The 17,646-nt window shown below is 58.7% G+C and overlaps 1 protein-coding gene across 1 annotated transcript in view; it reads right to left on the bottom strand.

Moving 5' to 3' along the window:
• The window catches only part of Bahcc1 (BAH domain and coiled-coil containing 1), a 55,218-nt gene that overhangs the window by 18,178 nt on the left and 19,394 nt on the right, over positions 1-17,646 (bottom strand). The window contains exons 2-9 of the mRNA XM_051182067.1: positions 16,097-16,276; positions 7,152-7,274; positions 2,657-4,408; positions 2,380-2,488; positions 1,892-2,082; positions 1,601-1,759; positions 1,098-1,327; positions 632-962 (exon numbers count right to left, since the gene is read on the bottom strand). Coding sequence (XP_051038024.1) covers positions 632-962; positions 1,098-1,327; positions 1,601-1,759; positions 1,892-2,082; positions 2,380-2,488; positions 2,657-4,408; positions 7,152-7,274; positions 16,097-16,276 — 3,075 coding nt within the window. The remainder of the gene's footprint in view (positions 1-631; positions 963-1,097; positions 1,328-1,600; positions 1,760-1,891; positions 2,083-2,379; positions 2,489-2,656; positions 4,409-7,151; positions 7,275-16,096; positions 16,277-17,646) is intronic.

Below are 17,646 nucleotides of genomic sequence, written 5' to 3'. Positions count from 1 at the left end.
GTGTGCCACTACCGACCGGCTGGAAAAGAGGGTTTTTAAACCATGGTATTTGAATTGGGGCTTTCTCTGAGCTAGAACAAACTGGCAGCACGCGAGAGGCATAATGCCCTGTTCATTTGAGACAGAACAAAATACTCAAACGCGAAACCTCTGCTGGCTCAGTCTCCTTACTGTGGAACCGGGACAGGCTTTACATTCGTCAGATGGGTGTCCAAAGTGCCCAGCCTGAGTCTAAGAAAATCACAGGCTAACAGAAAGCTGGTCGGTAGCAGGCATGAGATCCCAGGACAACCACGTCTCCTTGCCTCAGGCAGGGCAGATTATTTCTCTGGCCCCAGATGGAGGCATTGCCTCTTTGCTCGGCTTTGCTGAAAATCTGGGTTCACTCCCAGACTCCCTGCACGGGCCGGTGGAAGGGGTCGATATGGTTTATATTTTGCCCCCAGAGTGTAGGGGCCGGGATCTGGGCCTGTACACTAACCCAGGCATCATAGGACGGTTGTCAAGAGGGAAGAGAAAGGATGTGAAGGACTTCACAGGCTCGGTACGGGAATGCCCGGGTAGCACAGCAGCGGCCCCACCCACCCAGTAGGGGCAAGACTTGCCAGGACAAAGTGGCTCATTCCCTCACCTGGTTCCAGCGTGGTGAGGTCGGTTCCAGCCCGCTGGCCCTCCCCACTCTTGTCCTTGGTGCTAGGCACCTTGGAGCCAGGCCCTGGGCTGCCAGTAGGGCAGATGGATAAAGTGCAGGGGGCGTTGGGACGAGGAGGTGGTGTGGGGCCACCAGCAGGGGTCTTCAGAGTGGGTGAGTGGCAGCAGGGTGATAGCTTGACCAGGCCTGCAGGGGCAGATGGGGGGGTGCCCTTGGCCATGGGGGTTAAGGCAACTGGCTTGTGGGTGGACTTCGGGGCCTTCTCCTGGGCAGGCTCCTCCAGCTCCACGTGACGATCCTCAGGCTTGCGCTGTTGAGTGGGGGGGAGGGGAAGAGGCTCAGACAGCCACACCCTCAGGGTCCCCCACCCCATGGCCCAGTGCTTGGTGGAAGACATGCAAAGTGTCTTGGATCTCAGGTTGTGTGGCTGTTGGGAACATGGTACCTGGAACTGGGCAGCTCGGGGCAGCTCCAGTGCTTGGGTGGCCCGATGCTGCTGCTGCTGTTGCTGCTGTTGCTGCTGCTGCTGCTGCTGCTGCAGTGCATACAGCTCCTGCTGCCTCAGCAGCTGGGACCTAGAGTATACTGGGAGCTGGCCAGGGTGCTGCATATGTGAAGGAGGGCCCCGTGCCCCATACATGGGGGGCCACAGTGAGGCCTGGTCCATAACGTCAGCTGTGGGCAGGGCCAGAGGACTATCAGTTGCAGCCAGAGACAAAGGGGCCCACCTGCCTGCGCAAGTCTCCCCCATCTCCATCTCCCTTCAACCCATCCCAGCCCGTCCCTGAGGAGATACACCAGGTACTTCATAGTTCTCTCCTTGGTCCGGGTCAGGCACATATATGCCTACCTCCCCCTATCCATCCCCCCTGCCGAGACGGCTGTCCTCCCTAGATCCCCTGCCAACAGCCTCGAGTGCAAACAGCCAGATGGCAGAACAGTCCTTACCAAGCGTGTGAGGGGTAGTGTGGGGTGTGGGTTCCGAGGGTAAGATGACTAGCTGCGTGGGTGCATCTTGGGGAAGGGGGAACACTGAGGGCATGGATCCGGGCACAGAAGCCGGGAAGCCAGGGGGCAGATTCTGGTGCAGGGCAGGGTGTCCGAGGCCTGCGGAACAAAAGTGTAGTCCTCAGCCCAGAGAGCCCATAAGTAATTCTCAGGCTTCCCACTCCTGGGTAGCCAGGAGAGGATGACTTCCAACCCCAAGACAGCCTCCCAGTCCACTCTCAGAGCACTGACCATAGGAATGTCCCCCCATCCACAAGGAGGGACTTCGGGTGCGGGGCAGCCAGTGGGGGTGGGCAGGGTGGGGGTGGGGGGCCGGGTCCCCGCCCAGCTGGCCGCCTTGCATCATGAGGTGTGGGGGCAGGTCTCCAGGGCAGCTGCTTGAAGGGTGGATCCGGGCAAATTCCACGAGGTCTTGGTTGTCTCTATAACATCGATAAGAGTCAGCTTGGCCCCCTCCCTTGCCCCAGCCATCTCCAGCCCCTCCTCAGACTGTCAGCCTACAAGGGGGAATGGAGGTGTAAGGCTCCTAGGAGACCCCAGGCTCTGGGCCTCAGTTCCAGTGGAGGGTCAGTGAGCAGAGCCCTTTGGGGGAGGTGGGAGCCCTGTGCATGCTTTGCACACGCCAGGCCAGTGCCTGGCACCGTGGTTATAATGCTTCCCTTCCTCCCATGAGGGCTCCAAGAGGGCAGACCCGCCAAGGACCCCCACTCAGCTCTTACTGTAATAGCAGTTCTCGGCCGGGCAGCCCCAGGCGGTCATCACACATCCGCGTCCTTTCCTCCTCACTCTCCAGGTCCAGCGCGTGGGCAGCACGGGACGCTCCAGCAGCTGCAGAGTATAAAGATGGCAGAACAATGGGCTAGCCGGAGAGTCGTGTGGAAGCCTGGGGGTTGGGGCGGGGTTCCCTGGCCCTGTGAAGTGGGGAGTCCAATGGGGCTCACAGGCAGGGGAGGAACACTGGATGCCATCTTGCTTCCCTGGCCAAGGACACCATACCTTTGAAGGTGGGGGCGGCCCTGCCCTGCCGCCCACTACTGTTGGTACTGTAGGCTGAATCAGGTCTGCTGGCGGTGTCCTTCTGCCGAGCCAAGGCCACTGCAATGCCTACAGGTGGCTGCCGGACTTCCCCGTCTCCGTGCGGGGCCTCGTGGTCCCGGCTGCGGGCGCAGTCCGGTCTCTCCACTGGGCCCGGGCCCTTAGTGGCTGGGAACTTGGCTTCCTGCTGGACGCAGCTGGCTTTGAGGCCACCCAGACCCACAAAGGGAGCCTTCTGGCCCACGACCAAGGCTTGGTTGCTGTACTTGAGCAGGTTCTTCATGGCCGAGACCTCATCTGGTGGAGTGGGAAGCTCCTGGGACAGGAGGGCTGCCTGCTGTAGGCCATTGCCGAAGGGGTCAAGGTAGGCATTACCCTTTCTCTCTTCACTGACGGCCATGGAGGTGCCGTGGCCTGTCTGAACGCCCCACGGAGGCATATGGGGCCCGCTGTAACCCAGGGATGCCAGCTCCACGGACTTGCGTTTAGCCTCAACCCCACTGCCCCCTGACTCTACCTCAGGAGCCACCAAGTGCTGCTGATGCCGGATCCGGGCCACCTTCTGGGCCACTGGGGGACCAGCAGGGGCCTCTTTGCTGGTCATTTTGTCTAAAGTGCAGCAGGCCTGGGTGGCCTTCCCACTCAGTGAGTCTTGGTGATTGGGCCGGGCACAGTCCTGTGAAGGGGTAGGCAACTCGAAGTAGCCACTCTTGTCCAGACCACCTTTGGGGAGTCCAGGGAAAGGGGCCTCAGGGCCGGCACCGAGATACTCCAGGCCCTTCAGCCGGGGGTGGAGGGCTGCCTCAAAGCCCCCAGGTCGACGTTCACCCTTGCCCTCGGCCTTTAGGTGGGCATAGGAGACCCCATAGGGTGCGCCATGGTCGGGGGCCATGGCCCCATCCAGGTGCCTGTCCTTGCCATCACCTGCCACGGCACAGGCCTCTGCTACTTGGAAAGGGCGGCTCTTGTCAGCCAGGTGTCCCACAGAAGGCACAAAGGTGGGCCCGCTGGCCTTTAGGTCCCGGGAGACTTTGTCCTGAAGGGGGCAGAGCCCCTCTGGACCTGCATGCAGCTGCAGGCAGGGAAAGGAGCCTGCAGGGCCTGTGCTGAGGGGAGGGGGCGGCCCGGCAGGCAGGCCAGAGGGTACTGTGTAGGACACAGAATGATGCAGCATCTGTCGCCGCTCCAGGCACTCGCTGAAGGCCGGCCCGGGCTCCACAGGGCCCGCCACCTCCTTGGCACAGCGTCCAGGTGCTGCTACACCCGTGCTGGGCCGGCCTAGCATTCCCCCTGCACAGCTGGCCAGTGAGGCCTTGCCCATGTCTCCGTTGAGTACCTTGGTGTTGAGCAGACAGGAGGTGAGATGTTTGGGGCGGCCCTCACAGGACCCCCGAGTTGCGGGAGCCCCCTCCTTGCAGGACCCCTCGGGGGGCATGGGTGGCACCAGTTTTTGGCGGTCTTTGCCGCTGTCTTCCTCTGCCACATGGCGCTCTCTGCCTTCCGCTACCTTGCCAGCTTTCTCTTTGCCCAGCTCTTTACCCATGAGGAAGCGGTCAAATTCCTTAGGACCCTTCTGCAGCGGGGCAGCCTCGATGCGGTCCCGGCTGCAGGATCCAATGGGATGAGCAGGGCTGGCTCGGGGCACTCCCGGGAAGTTGTGGTTGGCAGGTAGGATTGTGGGCTGTGGGGGCAGGTTTCGCAGGTAGAAGTTATCTGTGAGACAAAAGTGCCAAAGTCAACAGGAAGTGGAGAGCAGCCAGCCATGAGCCTAGATTAGTGTCCCCAACCCTGGCAGGGTTTTTGTTTTGTTTGTTTTGTTTTGTTTTTTCAAATCAAAGAGGGAACTGGAGAGGTGGCTCAGTGCTTAAGAGCACCTGCTGTTCTTACAGAGGACCCAGGTCCGGCTCCCAGCACCCACATGGTGATTCACAACCATCTGTAACTCCAGCTTCAGGAGAGCTAGTACCTCTTCTGCCCTGTGTGGGGACCTGGTGCGCGCACGCAGGCAAAACACTCATACATGCAACATGGAATTAAAAAACATTTTTGGAATCACAGACACACTACACAACATAAAACGACCATCTTCAACTGCTCGGTTAAGGGCCTGGAGCACATCAAACAACGAGGTTTGAGTATCACCACCATCCACAGCCAGAATCTCGTCAACTTTCCAAACTGGTACACCCTTCCTTTTCTGAACACTGGCCATCCCTTTCCCCGTCCTCTGTTTTAGCCCCAGGAGCCTGGGGTTGCAGAGCCTTGATCCCGTCTATTCCTAGCCGGCTCGGTGTCTCAGATTTTCAGAGTGGGGGTGGGCACCGATACCGCTACAGAGCTCTAGAGATGTGCAGCCTAGAGCAAGTGCTGTGGCAGCCGAGTGCCTGGCGGCGCAGGCGGCAGTGATGCCTGCCTGTAGCTCCAACCCCTCTTCCCACACCAGCTGCTGTGACTGCTACGGTGGGAGGGTAGGGATAGGAGTGAGTCCGGGGGGCGTCCGAGGATGGGATGGTGCGGGAGACCCACCTCTAGGACGCTCTGAAGAACACCCCGCCCCAGGCTCCAACACCTTACCTGACTATCTCAGGCTAATAGGATTGGGGTTGGAGGGACCAAAGTAGGGAGGAGGGGAAATGGTCTCTAGGGAGACAGGACTACCATACCTCCTTGCATCCCAACCCTGGCAGCTCTGGGCCATCATCCAGCTTGTGGCCCTGGATCTGGGGCAAACCCTTCCTGCCCAGGTAGGGTCAGCTCCAGGCTGTCATCAGCGAGCCCTGGGGACAGGGACACCTACTCTCTGCCAGCCAAGCTAGAGCCACATGGAACCTCTCGTAGACCTGAGGGGCAGCCCTACCTCCCCCTAGTTGAGTGAGTGGGGCAGCAGGGCCAGGCCCTAGCTAACGGACAGCACTAGGCAGGGAAACAAAAGAAGAAAGAAAAAAAAAAAAAAACATTTGCAACTTGTAAAACTGTCCTCGGTCATGTAAATTCCTTGTCAATTTCCTCTAATTAAAAACTAGGGGGAAGGGGAGACGGAGAGGGGTAGCCCAAGAGAAACCTAATTAGCTCAATTTCCAAAACCAAATAATGTTCTTGGATGAAGCTCCACCACAATATTGTGAAAGCGGAGAGGCCTGGCCAGCAGCCGCCAAGACACCAGTCAGCCCCCCCACCCAGAGGGAGTCCCTGGGCCCAGGTTCACCAGTCTGGTTTCTAGGGCTTAGCTTAGCCACCTGCCCACCCTTGACAGATGCTGTCAAAGCAGCTGCAGGCATGGGGGTGGAGAGGCTGTGTGACTAAGGGCTCGGTGGATACAGCCCACAAGCTCTCAAGTCTGGGAGCTTGTGGCAGAGCTGTCTGGGATGAAACCCGGCCCCTAAGTGGGGCTGGGGTAGGCTTCCTGGCCACCCTATAAGTAGGGCAGTCTGCACCATTCACAGCTAGACCAGTCTTAGCAAGGTCAAGGCTATTCTGAGCTTCAGCAACTCCAAGACTCCATTGTACCCTAATGTGCAGAACCTTGATTCCAAGGGTGCGGACATGCCAGGCACCCTCAGGCACTCAGTTCCCTTTCCTGGTCCAGGAGGGCTGCCCGAAGGCCCTCTGCACTCTCTCCCTATCCCAGCTCCTAATGGCTACTGGCAAAGAGACCGGCACTCCCTCCGCTACCCTGGGTGGGTCTCCCTAGCGGTTTGTGGAAACTGCCGGCCCCACTCACCCTCCCCTACTGCACATCGGTGCCTTGTTACCCGGGGACCACCCATGTCTAGCACCCCCAAGGCCCCTAGCCTCCATCTCTAACCTGGGTTTACCTCCTTAGACAGTTCTTACTCATATGGATCCTTAGGAATGCACCCCTCTGCCCTGGCATGCATTTCCTGCCGCCACTAACTCTGGCCTTACGGGACTGGGTTTGTGTCTTATCTCATCACAGGGACACCTGAAACTTTAGTATGGCCACTACTCCAGTGCCAGCCCTGGGTCTAGCCACACCACAGAAGAATGTCCCCAAATGCAAACAGCCCCTCAAAAACAAGCACCTTCACCCCGTGACAGGGACTGAAATCTCTGGCTTTACCCCAGCCACCTCTATCCAGGTGGGAACTCTCAAAATGCCTGCTTGAGGAACTGCCTGCCTCGTGGGGTAGGGCTCAGGTGGGACTCCTGGCTGTCTAGAACCGGCTCAGGCATGAGAGTAAGTCAGGCTCTGAACCGACCCCCCCCCAACACTTCCTGCCCTGATCCTCCGTCCCAAGGGCAGGTAATGAGACCTTGTGGGTCGCTTCAGCGTGCCTGGACCTAGACACATTGCAATGGTGCTAGGAAGTCCTCCTCTGGGCCCCGCCTATCCGGGGGAGGAGGGCTCGCCAGCCTGCTGCTTTCACTGGTACCCCTTAAGGTCGCCCCTCGGCATGCATGCGCTGCACCCCACACCAAGCCCCGCAGCACTTGCCTTTTTGGGTTCCATAGAAACGATGTTGCCCATAGAGAACATTGCTGTTTCCATGGTGATCCAAGTGGCTCACGGGTAGGAAGGTGGATGCCAGACTCCCCGAAAATCTGGGGTACGCAGGAGCTAGGGAAGCAAAGCTCGGGTTGCAGAGACGACTCTTGGCTCCCTGGCCCTTACCACCCTGACCCCAAGGAGGCAAGAAGCAGAGAGCCCAAGGAGCAACACCCCACAGAGCCTGCCCACAGCCCGCCAGTGGGAAATCAACCCATCAATACATCATATTAACTCTGACTCGACTAATACCATCCCTCCGGTGCAGCACAAATTGAATGCTGATGGGTTAGGGGCTGGAGAGGGGGAGGCTGCTTTTGATTCCCTCCCAGCAGTGTTTGGTGTGGTAGGAGCTTCCAGGCTGGGCAACAAAGGGGCTTGAAAGGAGGGATGCAGTATGGACTCTGTGAGTTCTCAGCCAAGGGAGAGCCAAACCAGACAGGGTCTCCAGTCTGCATCCTTCACAGACTCCCAGGAAGGCAGATGGCCCAGGAGCTGTGCTGTACCACAGCTGGTCTAGGTGACTCATACTCTAGGGAGCTGAAGCTGGGGATGTGGACAGTTCCCACTTGTTGGAAGCCACGGGTCTCTCCATGGGAACCCAGCATCTTATGCTGCTGGCTGCAGAGTCCCTGGCATGCCACACTGTGCAAGGCCTCGGTCCCAACTGCTACCTGGCAACGGAGTTCTACTAGGCAGGCCCCTTGTCTGCCCCTCAGAGGCAGCCAAGGGCCTGAAGGGGGGTGCCTACATGACATAATAATGCTAACCACGAGCCAATCCCAGCCTGTTGACCTTGGGCTCCTGTCACCTTGTAAGAAAGATGGCTGAGTCCTGACAGCAAGCCTTGAGAGGGGGCACAAAAGCCGCAGCATTGGGAGCTGGAGAGATGGTTCAGTGGTTAAGAACGCTGGCTGTTCTTGCTAGAGGACCTGGGTTCAATTCCCAGCACCCACAAAGTGGTTCACAACCACCCACGACTCCATTTTCGGGGAACCCAACATCCCCTTCTGATCTCAGAGGGCATCAGGCACACATGCAGGCAAAATGCTCATGCACGTAAAACAGAATCAGCACATCTAAGATATTTTCAAGGTGGAAAGAGCCGCAGCACTGCACAGGCTTCTCTTGGGAAGCTCGGAGGTAGAGACTCAGAGCTACCAGCCCGTACGGTTATGGCTTCTTGGCTGGTCCCTCCCAGCAGGCCTGACAGGAGCTCGGAGACCTGAACCTCTATCAAACTTGCCAAGGAGTCTTGGCTGCTGGTAGCTACTGACCCTACCCACTGCTGTCACCAAGACAGCTGCTAAGATATGAGGAGGAGAACTTATGTCTCCTCCAGCCTGGAGGTTGGATCAGACTGAAGCTAACCCTGTAAGGACAGCTGTGGGTGCATGGGGTTGGGGTGCCTGGGGGCCTTTGTGAGCATCAGGCAGAGGCCCCCTGGGGTGAGCTGGAAAACCTGAAGGTTCCATCCAGCAGGCAGGCATTTCCCCACAGTACAGAACAAACCAGAACAGGAGCCGGCAGGCTGGGCCTGGGTGGGGTTCTCACATGCTCTGCTCTGGACATAACCCCGTAGCCGGGCATCAGGACACTCACGGCGTCACGGTGAAGTCACGGACAAGTCTCGCAGCCCAGCCTCACTCAGCCTTGCTTCACTTGGCTTCCCTGAATCTTTTACCACAGAACTAACTCTCAGGCTGTTGAGGCAGGGACTGTTTTGAACCCCTCCCTCGTAGCCGAGGGTCTGGGAGAACGAGGCAAAACCCTGAAAAGGCCGACCCAGTGCTACAAGACAGCTATCTGGCCATGTCAGTCCTGTCCCACGTCTCCAGAAGCTGATCTGCCCGGATGCTGACGTAGAGGAGGCCTCTGTGGCATGGGGCCAGGCAGCTCTCTGGAACACGCCTGACTCCCAGCTGAGGCAAAGGACTCAGAGCTGGTAAACAGTTCACGGCGCACACTCCACGGCTCAGGCAGAGATCACACGCTACACCCTACTCCCATGGAGCCACCATTCAGACCATCCCCCCCCCCGCCCCCAACGACACTGTGGGACAATCTCTTGTTCAGTAGCTCTTGGGTGCCACACGTAGGAAGGGACCTATCTTGCCTGTCTGAGGGTGCAGCCTTCCATCTGAGTCACAAGGCAGGGGGTGCCGTGTGAAGGCTCAGAGACTTCTGTGACACGGAAACCTGCCTGCATGGTATAGGGACATCTCTCAGATGAGCGCATACCCTCAGACCACACCACACGGGAGACAGCGTCCACTGCCAGGCCAGTTCCCCTCTTGCCGAAGAGCAGACTTTGACGGAAAGATCTGCCCCACTGGCCTGGTGTGTGTGGACACATCTGTAGCAGATGTTGACCAGATTAAACTCAGCTCCTGGAAGACTTGACAAAAGCAGAGAGGCCTGGGTGGGAGCAGCTGGGCAGGGGGGGGGTTGGGGCCTGGGGGTGGGTGGGTAAAACCACGGCAGCTGTCCCCTGTAATTGGCTGCTGTTAAATGTTTTACGGGGCCTCATTTTTTGGTAAACAGAAGTCTGTAAATTCCTCCTTCCCAGACAATGTTTCCAGGCCCAGACCCGCACCCCCCCCCCTGCAGTCCCCGAGGAGGCCTGGGCCTCTTCCTGCTCTCTGGGGGCAATGGGCACTTGGTTAGCTGAATAAGGGACTCCCTTCCCACCCAAGGCAAAAGGCTGGTGGCTGCCAATCCAGGGAGCGGGCCTGAATTCTACCGGCCATTCTGGTGCGTGGAGGTTCTCCCAGCCCTCAAATGGGGAACCTGACTAGAGAAACAAAGCAGGGGAGGGATAGATTCTCAGGGGATGGGGTGAGGAGAGGGGGGCCTTCTTAGCCCAGCAACAGAAAGGCTCCCCTTCCCCCCACCCCACCCCCAAGACTCTCCTTCCCTGAACTGAAGATAGAAAATGACTTTCAGATCAGAGCTGCTCTGAGACCAGAAGCCAAGGCTGGGAGATGCAGCACTCAAAGAACCAAGGAGACCAGACCTGGGCTGGGAAGGTCTAGGGAGGCCCCTGGCAGGGGGCATCAGGGAGAGGACCCCGGGGGGGGGCAGAGAGAACTCACACTTCTGACCGCTAGGTCCGCTCGCCGGAAGATCAGACCCCAGGGCCTCCCTTCCCCCGTGGCCTCTGCCCATCCAAAATGGACGTTATTGCTCCAGTGACCACTGGACAAATCTGAGCCACCTGCTTCCTTGGCACTGCTAGCTGACCTGGAGAATGGCCCTGGGTAGGTGTGCCACAGCTGCCAAAGACCCTGGTGGTGGTGAAGGAGGTGGGGACTCCTGGTCAACAGTCAGAAAAAGAAAGGAACATGGCCGGCAGTGAAGCCATCTAGAGACAGCATTCGAAAGACACAGAAGACAGCAGAGCAGGCCGGTAAATGATCAGCTGGGTAGGGAAGCATGAGGAGGGGGCTCCTCCTGCCCATCCGGGACGAACAGGCACCTAGAAGGTCCTCAGACTGGCTGCAAGTGTCCGCCTTCCCACTGGCAATGGGGCCTGGCACCGTTTGCTGTGACGGTGACACATGGATGCTCAACAGGAACTTGGTGCTAGCCCTCTCCCAGCTAACACCCCCTCTCCCTCACTGCCAGTGATTTCCACTGAAGTTTATTCAATGACAGACCAGAGTGCTGGGCTAAGAATCCTAAAGCTAGATTCTCATGCCGCTTAATTGACTAGTAATGTCTGCCCTGGGAACAGGCAGGATGTGGCAGCCAGTTCACAGGACGCTTGCCATCTCTGCTTTAGTGGCTGAAGGGAGTAACCTAGCAACAACCCAAGTTCTCCCTGCCAAGTGCCCCTGCTTCAGGGTCTCCTCACTCTAGTTGGTCAGACTCCTAGTCATCTAGGCCAGGATTTCAAAGCGAAGCTCCCAGGATTGACCACCCAAGTGGCTCCAGATTAGAATAGCAGCCTTCTTCAGGGTATGTCTCCTCCCTAAGGCCTGCAGAGTGCTGAGCCATAACTCAGGGAACAGGGGCCTGCAGTCTCCATGTCCCCAGGCTGAGAGGAATAACTAAGCGCCCAAGGAGCCAGGCTCCCATGGGCAGGCTGCCCTGGATCCAGAGGGATAGTCCTCTACATCACAGGGAGGAGTCTGGCACTGGCCAGTGGTGGGGAAGTCAACTGATGGGGAAACCCAGGAGCAGGAGTGTCCTGGATGTGGCCCCAACACCTTGGGTACCTGGGACCACAGTTCTGTCACCCATGCCTCCTGAGTCCCAAGTGGCCCATTGTGCCTGGGACTCTACTCACCCACGGGCAGTGAGCAGGTTTATCTGGATGGCAACTGTTCTTGCCCAGGTCAGATCCTAAGATCCAGGAAGACCTTTGCCTGGTGACCACGGCCACTGCCTACCACACTGCTCCCAGTGTATATATCTGAGAAACGGTGCAGAGGGTAGAAGCTTCTCTCTGAAGTCCTGGGCCTATGTCGTTCTGTGTCCAAGCTGCTGTGTTAACCGGTGGGGTTCACAGGCGAGGAGACACGTTCAGAGCCTCTGAGCCGAGCATCTGAACCCAAGGCTAATGCAGCTCGCTACGCTGTGCTGAGCATCTGGGGAAGCCCTGAACCCCTGTAGCTGCTTCTTTCTGCCTGCAATGGGGCTGGTTGAAGGTAGCCTAACCAATGGGACACCCTGATATCGCTGCCAGACTCCATGATGCCCCTGAGTGTTGGTGTGGCCAGATTTTCTCAACTAGCTCAGCAGCTCCTGTGGACACTGGTAAGGACACTATGAGATTCGGAGGACCTAGGGTGACGCAGAGGACCAAAGAGGATGGGCCAAGGCTGGGGGTGGGGGTGGGGGCAGTCAAGGGGATGCTGTCTCATGCATAGGGCAGAAGGTACCGGAAAGGTGTGTGTAATGCACCTGCAGAGAACCTGAGTTCTGCTTCCGGCACCCACCTCTGGCGGGTCCCAACAACCCGTAATCCAGCTCCAGGAGACCCAATGTCCTCTTACACTCACATGTGTGCATACCCACACCAGGAAACACATCTACACACACAATTAAAATTTAAAAATAATCTTAAAAAAATAGCTAAAGGGAGAAAGGAGAGGCTGCAGGGTGCCATGGCTCACGCCTACACGTTAGCAATGGGGAGGCGGAGAGAAAAGGGAGAGGTAAGAATCACTGAATCGCTGCGATGTCTAGACCAGACGGCAAGTGCCAGGCCAGCCAGAGTCGCACGGCCAGTCTGTTGCAAGAAAACCAAATGCAACAGAAAAAGAAAGGGAGAAAGTGACCAGGGCCTCTCTGTAGAAACGGTGTTCGGGCAGGCGAAGGCTCCAGGGGGCTAGTTCCAGGGTACGGAATCTGATGGGTCACAGCAGACTTTGGCCCACCCATGTGGGCGGGTGCTGGACAGGACCTGTCCTCCTGCTGCTGGACACGTTCCAGCCCCCGCTTACCCCTGTACTAAGTCTTGCGGCCTCACGAGGCATGGAGGGGGAGACAGAGGCAGCTGGAGGAGCATGGGGGTGTGTGGGGTCTGGAACGGCAGGATACGCTTGGTGGTGGCTCCTGTGTGTGGCTCCTGTCTCACTGGGATCTAGCCAGGCATGGATGGAGAAGTGGCCACCAGGGTGGGTGTGGTTTTGGCAGAAGCTGGCTAGGCAGCCAGCCAGTGCTGGCATGTGTGCCCATGGCTCCCCCTCCAGGTGGTATAAGAGACCACGAATAACAGGGCTTGGAGCTCCTGTACCCATCCCCAAGCCCCTAGCAACAGCATCCCCCTTCACCGCCCTGTGGGTGGTCCCAAGCAGGCAGCTGGTTGGGGGGGCGCAGTGTGCAGGCTCAACGGACAATAAGGCCAGCTGTGCTGGACCACGCCCCGGCCCCATCCACCCAGGCCAGGTTGGCAGCCGGCCACTCACCTCTGCCCCAGGCCAGCTCTGCTGTCCACCCTACCCCAAGGCCCTGAAGGTTCACTTCTGGCAAGACCCATCATCTTGGGTGAGCCAAAGGGCCAGAAGGCCTGGGGCTCAGCAAGGAAGCCCTGCTCCAGGCCAGATGTTCTTAGGCGGCTCCTCCAACACCAGGGCGCATCCCTTGGACCCCCAGATGTTCCAGGGACACAGGAAGCCTGGGCCCCCGCTCTGGCAGCTGCCTTGCAGATGGTGAGGGGAGGGTGTTCTAGCAGTCTCAGAGTCCCTGTCAAGAGTAGGAGGGCACCTATGGCTAACTCCCACATGGAGTGCTACTAGTCAGCCCTACGCTGCTGGCCTACCTGCCCTAGACACTAGAAGGCTCAGGGCAGGGAGGAGGCGGTGAGGAGGCAGAGCCCTGCATCTCTGCATTCGCATTCCGGGGGTGGTCGAAGGAAGCAGGACTAGGGTAAGGCCGGCCTCCTGGCCTACTGCCCAGGAAGCCCCTCCGTGCTGGATGGCCCCCATTCTCCGGCCGCGTCGCGTGCCCCCTGCCTGCCTTGCCCCCCGCCCTCCTGTACACACATGGCCGAGAAACAGGCCCTAGCACGTGGAGCCAGCTGGCACCCCGTCAGACTAGCAGCCAGGCACGCTGCCAGGGCAGCCAGCCAGCCTGCCACTCGCTCCCGCCCCGCCCGCCCTGGCCTCTACCGCACAGAGCAGGCTGCGCCATGTGGCCTGTCAGGGACTGAGGCTGTAGACGTAAGAGACAGGGGAAACCCCGACGGGGGAGGGTGGGGGGAGAGGAGGGGACAGTAAGGGGGTAACTTGAGGCACAGTCCTGAAAAGTACGGGTTGTCATTGAGTCTCAGACAGATGTGGACTTGCTGCCACTCCCGGGGGGGGACGGACCCTGGGAGATTGCAAGTGTGCACAGCCCACTCCAGGACTACTTACTGCCTCCCCCAAACACCTGTCTCCAGCAGCGCCCAGTGGTGGGCACACCCCCATGCTCGCCCTCCCCTACCTGACTCTGGGAACAGTGGGTGCCAAGCGGTGGGCACACAGATTCCTGCTGCCCTTGGAGTTGGTCTCAGAGACAAAAGCTTTCTCCTTGGGACACAGCCAGGCCCCTATCCCTGCCCTGAATGCAGGATGTGGGACAGAGTGTGAGTGAGTGGTAGGACAGAGGCCAGAACCAAGGACTAGGCTCTACCCTGCACCGCACACGGCCTGACTACTGTCACCAACCAAGTGGACATCCTTGCGGCTGAAAACGGAACCTGCAGAGGCTGGGGCCCCACGTGGAGGGTCTGCGGTTTGAGGGTCCCTAGGGTGGGTTATAAGCGACTCTACCACACAACCGTTGATATAAAGGGAAGTAAATGGTCGTGGGTGTCGTCGGCAGGCCTCCACCCACCCCTCTGAGTGAGTGGCCCAATAGGGAACAGGCCTGTGCTCGGGGGTGGGGGGCAGGTGGTACCACCCACAAACCGCCTTCTTACTGGCGGTGTCTCCTGGGGTAGGATGTAGAGGAAGCAGGCATATGTGTCTCTACTGAGTGAGCTGGCGTTCCTGGGCACTGACCGGGCGCTGCTGTTTACAAGGATGGAAATCGAGTCAGGTGGCCCAGCTGCAGGTCTACCAGGGCACCTGTGGTCAGTGCACGGCTACAGCCCTTTCTTGAGTGGCCAGCCTACAGTTGCTTGGCCACCCCCATCCTTCCCACAAGCATCCTGGGAGCCAGATGCTGTGGCCAGCTGGGGGATGCCCAGCAGACACAAAAAGCTACTGGGAGAATAGGGAGCAAATGTTCCCTGCAGGGCCCGGGGCCACCCACGGCTGGTCAGGGAGTCTCTTGCCAGGGCCCAGCTCCGTCAACCCAGGCTCCACCCAGGACTCTGCTGGGAGGGCAGGGGTAGGTGTGGGCTGAAGACCCCACTCCGCGTGTATTTGGTGCTCAGGACCCGGCCTACCCTCCACCCAGGAGAGCACTGTTTCTTATCGCCTGCCCAACGTGTGTGCTCTGGGCAGAGCCCAAAGCACAGATTACTGGAACAACTGTCCCTCACTTGTCACCTGTCCTGTTTGGAAAACAGCCCCTTCTTGTTGCACAAAGAGAGGTTTCTCAGGCTCCCTCTCAGCAGTGCTAATCTCTCTGCCTAGAACAGGGCAGGGCGGGCTGGGCTGTGCGCTGTGTGTGGGTCCACTGCGCTCTGTAAACAGGACGCCTGAGCAGCAAGTCATTGAGTTACTGCAGTGACTGGTGCCAGGAGCCAGAGCAATTACCTCCCTCGTGCCAGCTAGGGAGGGGGTTAACCCTTCCTGCACCGTGGGGGACGCACGGCGGGGCAGGGGTACTGGAGACCCAGGGCCGCCTTCCAAGTTACAAAAGCAAAGTACAAGGCAAACCGCAGACACCCGGGCAAAAGTGTACCCTAGTCTGGGAAAAGCCGGGGGAGGGTTCTAGAGACCATCGTGTTTCGTGGCTTTGAGAGTAACAGGTACTTCCTCTAGGGTGCCAAAGTAGACCAAGTGCAAGGCCGGTGGCCTAGGAGGAGCTCTGTCACAGGCAGGGCTGGCTGGGGTGCCGGTGGGAACGGGCAACAACGGTCTCCGCCTGCTGAGTCTCTCTCTGCTCCCTGCCTTCCCTCCCAGCTGACATCTGGAACCCATGCCTGCTTGAGTCTGGGGAGGTGGGGGCAGCCCATGGTGGAGGGCGCAAGCCCAGTCCGGCTGGCCCAGCTGCTTTCCATATTTCCTTAGTTCCCTGGAGTCCTCCCCGTCCAACATCTGGAGCACACATCTGGCCAGGACCAGTGCCTCCTGGGGCCACCCCATTTCCAACCAATTACCACCTCCCCTGAGAGATTTCCTCGGCAGGGAGGCAGCCCCCTGCCCTAGTACTCTGGGCAGGGCCTGCCAGCAAGGGTTTCGACAGCTGGTTCACCGCCCTGGGTAGAGTCAGGAGCCCAGGGCCCGACTTACCTTCATGAGCGTGGGAGAACCAGATCTGGGAGGTGGCGGGGTGGGACCCTCGGTAGGCTGGCTCAGAGGGAGAAGATGTAGGGCCACTGGGGTGTGCAGAAGCTGCCGATCCCAGGCTGCTGGTGAGGAAGCCGCCCATGAAAGAGGAGGCTGGGGGATTTCCCATCAGGCGGCTGCCAGCTGTGGACACAGGACAAGAGTTGAGTCTGGGTTACCTCCATGACACAGCACAGGGCTAGCACCTACACTCCAAAGCCCTCCTCCAGGGTGCCTTGCAGATGCCCTAGCTCCTACAGGGCTCTTGTCTTCAAATATCCGAGAAACCCATGGCAGGAAAAGCTGCCCACACAAGTACTTGACGGTCACACCCAGTGTCCTGGGCCTCTTGAGCCTCTGGTGTCTTAGGAGTAAAACCCTGTTGCTTCAGAAACACCTGCACCACTGCCGCCCACAACCAAACAGCAGCAACAACAACCAAAGCATCAGCAACACCACCCACACCACCACCACCCACAACCATATCATTACCATCCTACATCGTCCCAGGCCACCATCCATATCACCCCTCATCCACACACACCACCAAAACCCACACCACCATCTGCATCATCCCCCACACCACCACCACCATCCCCATTCCCATTATGTCCTTACCTCTAGTACCACCCACACCCACGACCAAACATCACTACCGTCATCACCATCACTATCTAACACTATCACCACTGACAACCGCATCGCCGTCAGTGCAACGGCTGCATTACCTCCACTGCTGCCACCAATATCACTTCCACCACGACCAAACAATTGTTACCACCTGGTCACCATCACCGGCCACCCCACCCAGCCATCGTCATCAGCGTACACATCACCTCCACCGTGACAACTGTTTCGCCACCGGCCCCCAGCAGCCATCACCGTCATCATCAACCAGGGATTTACTATCATATCAAAAGCACACTGAGGACCGACCCACGGCGGACACACTCCCCGATGTTATCACTATTATCATCAGCACAGCTCTCAGGCCATGGCAGAGGCTCTTGGAGGCTTCTCTGATGCCAACAGACTTGTCAGCAAGCTATGCCCATGCCTCACTGAAGGGGCCCTGGAGGTGCACCTAGAACCAGCAAGGCCCCGGCCAGAGGCTTGTGGGCCTGTGCCGAAGGGGCAGAGGTCCCCACCCTTTCCTGGGCAACGTAGGAGGATGGGGCCTTTCCTTTCCCCACACCGCTTAACTGACTAGTTAGACAGGGGGCCCAGTCCCAGGTGAATCATGAGAGACTGAGTTGGAAGGAAGATGGACGGACATGTCAGGCAGGAGAGAGACCGGAACTACACGGAGCAGCTCTTCAGGTCCCCTCTGGGCTGTTCACGATCAGGCTGGACGGAGCTGGCACTGGACAGACGTTCCGACACTGAGAGTCCCCGACTTCTTAAGCTGGGCCAGCGTTTTCCTCTGTGGCCTGGGAATGCAGTAGATGGCTAGCTGCCCTGACCCCAGGCTAGCCTCTTCTCCTGCCCACCAGCTTGCTACCGGCATAGTCTAT

This window comes from Phodopus roborovskii, unplaced genomic scaffold, assembly GCF_943737965.1.
Source record: "Phodopus roborovskii unplaced genomic scaffold, PHOROB, whole genome shotgun sequence".
Lineage (NCBI taxonomy): Eukaryota > Metazoa > Chordata > Mammalia > Rodentia > Cricetidae > Phodopus > Phodopus roborovskii.
This window is presented reverse-complemented; position numbering and strand designations above follow the sequence as displayed.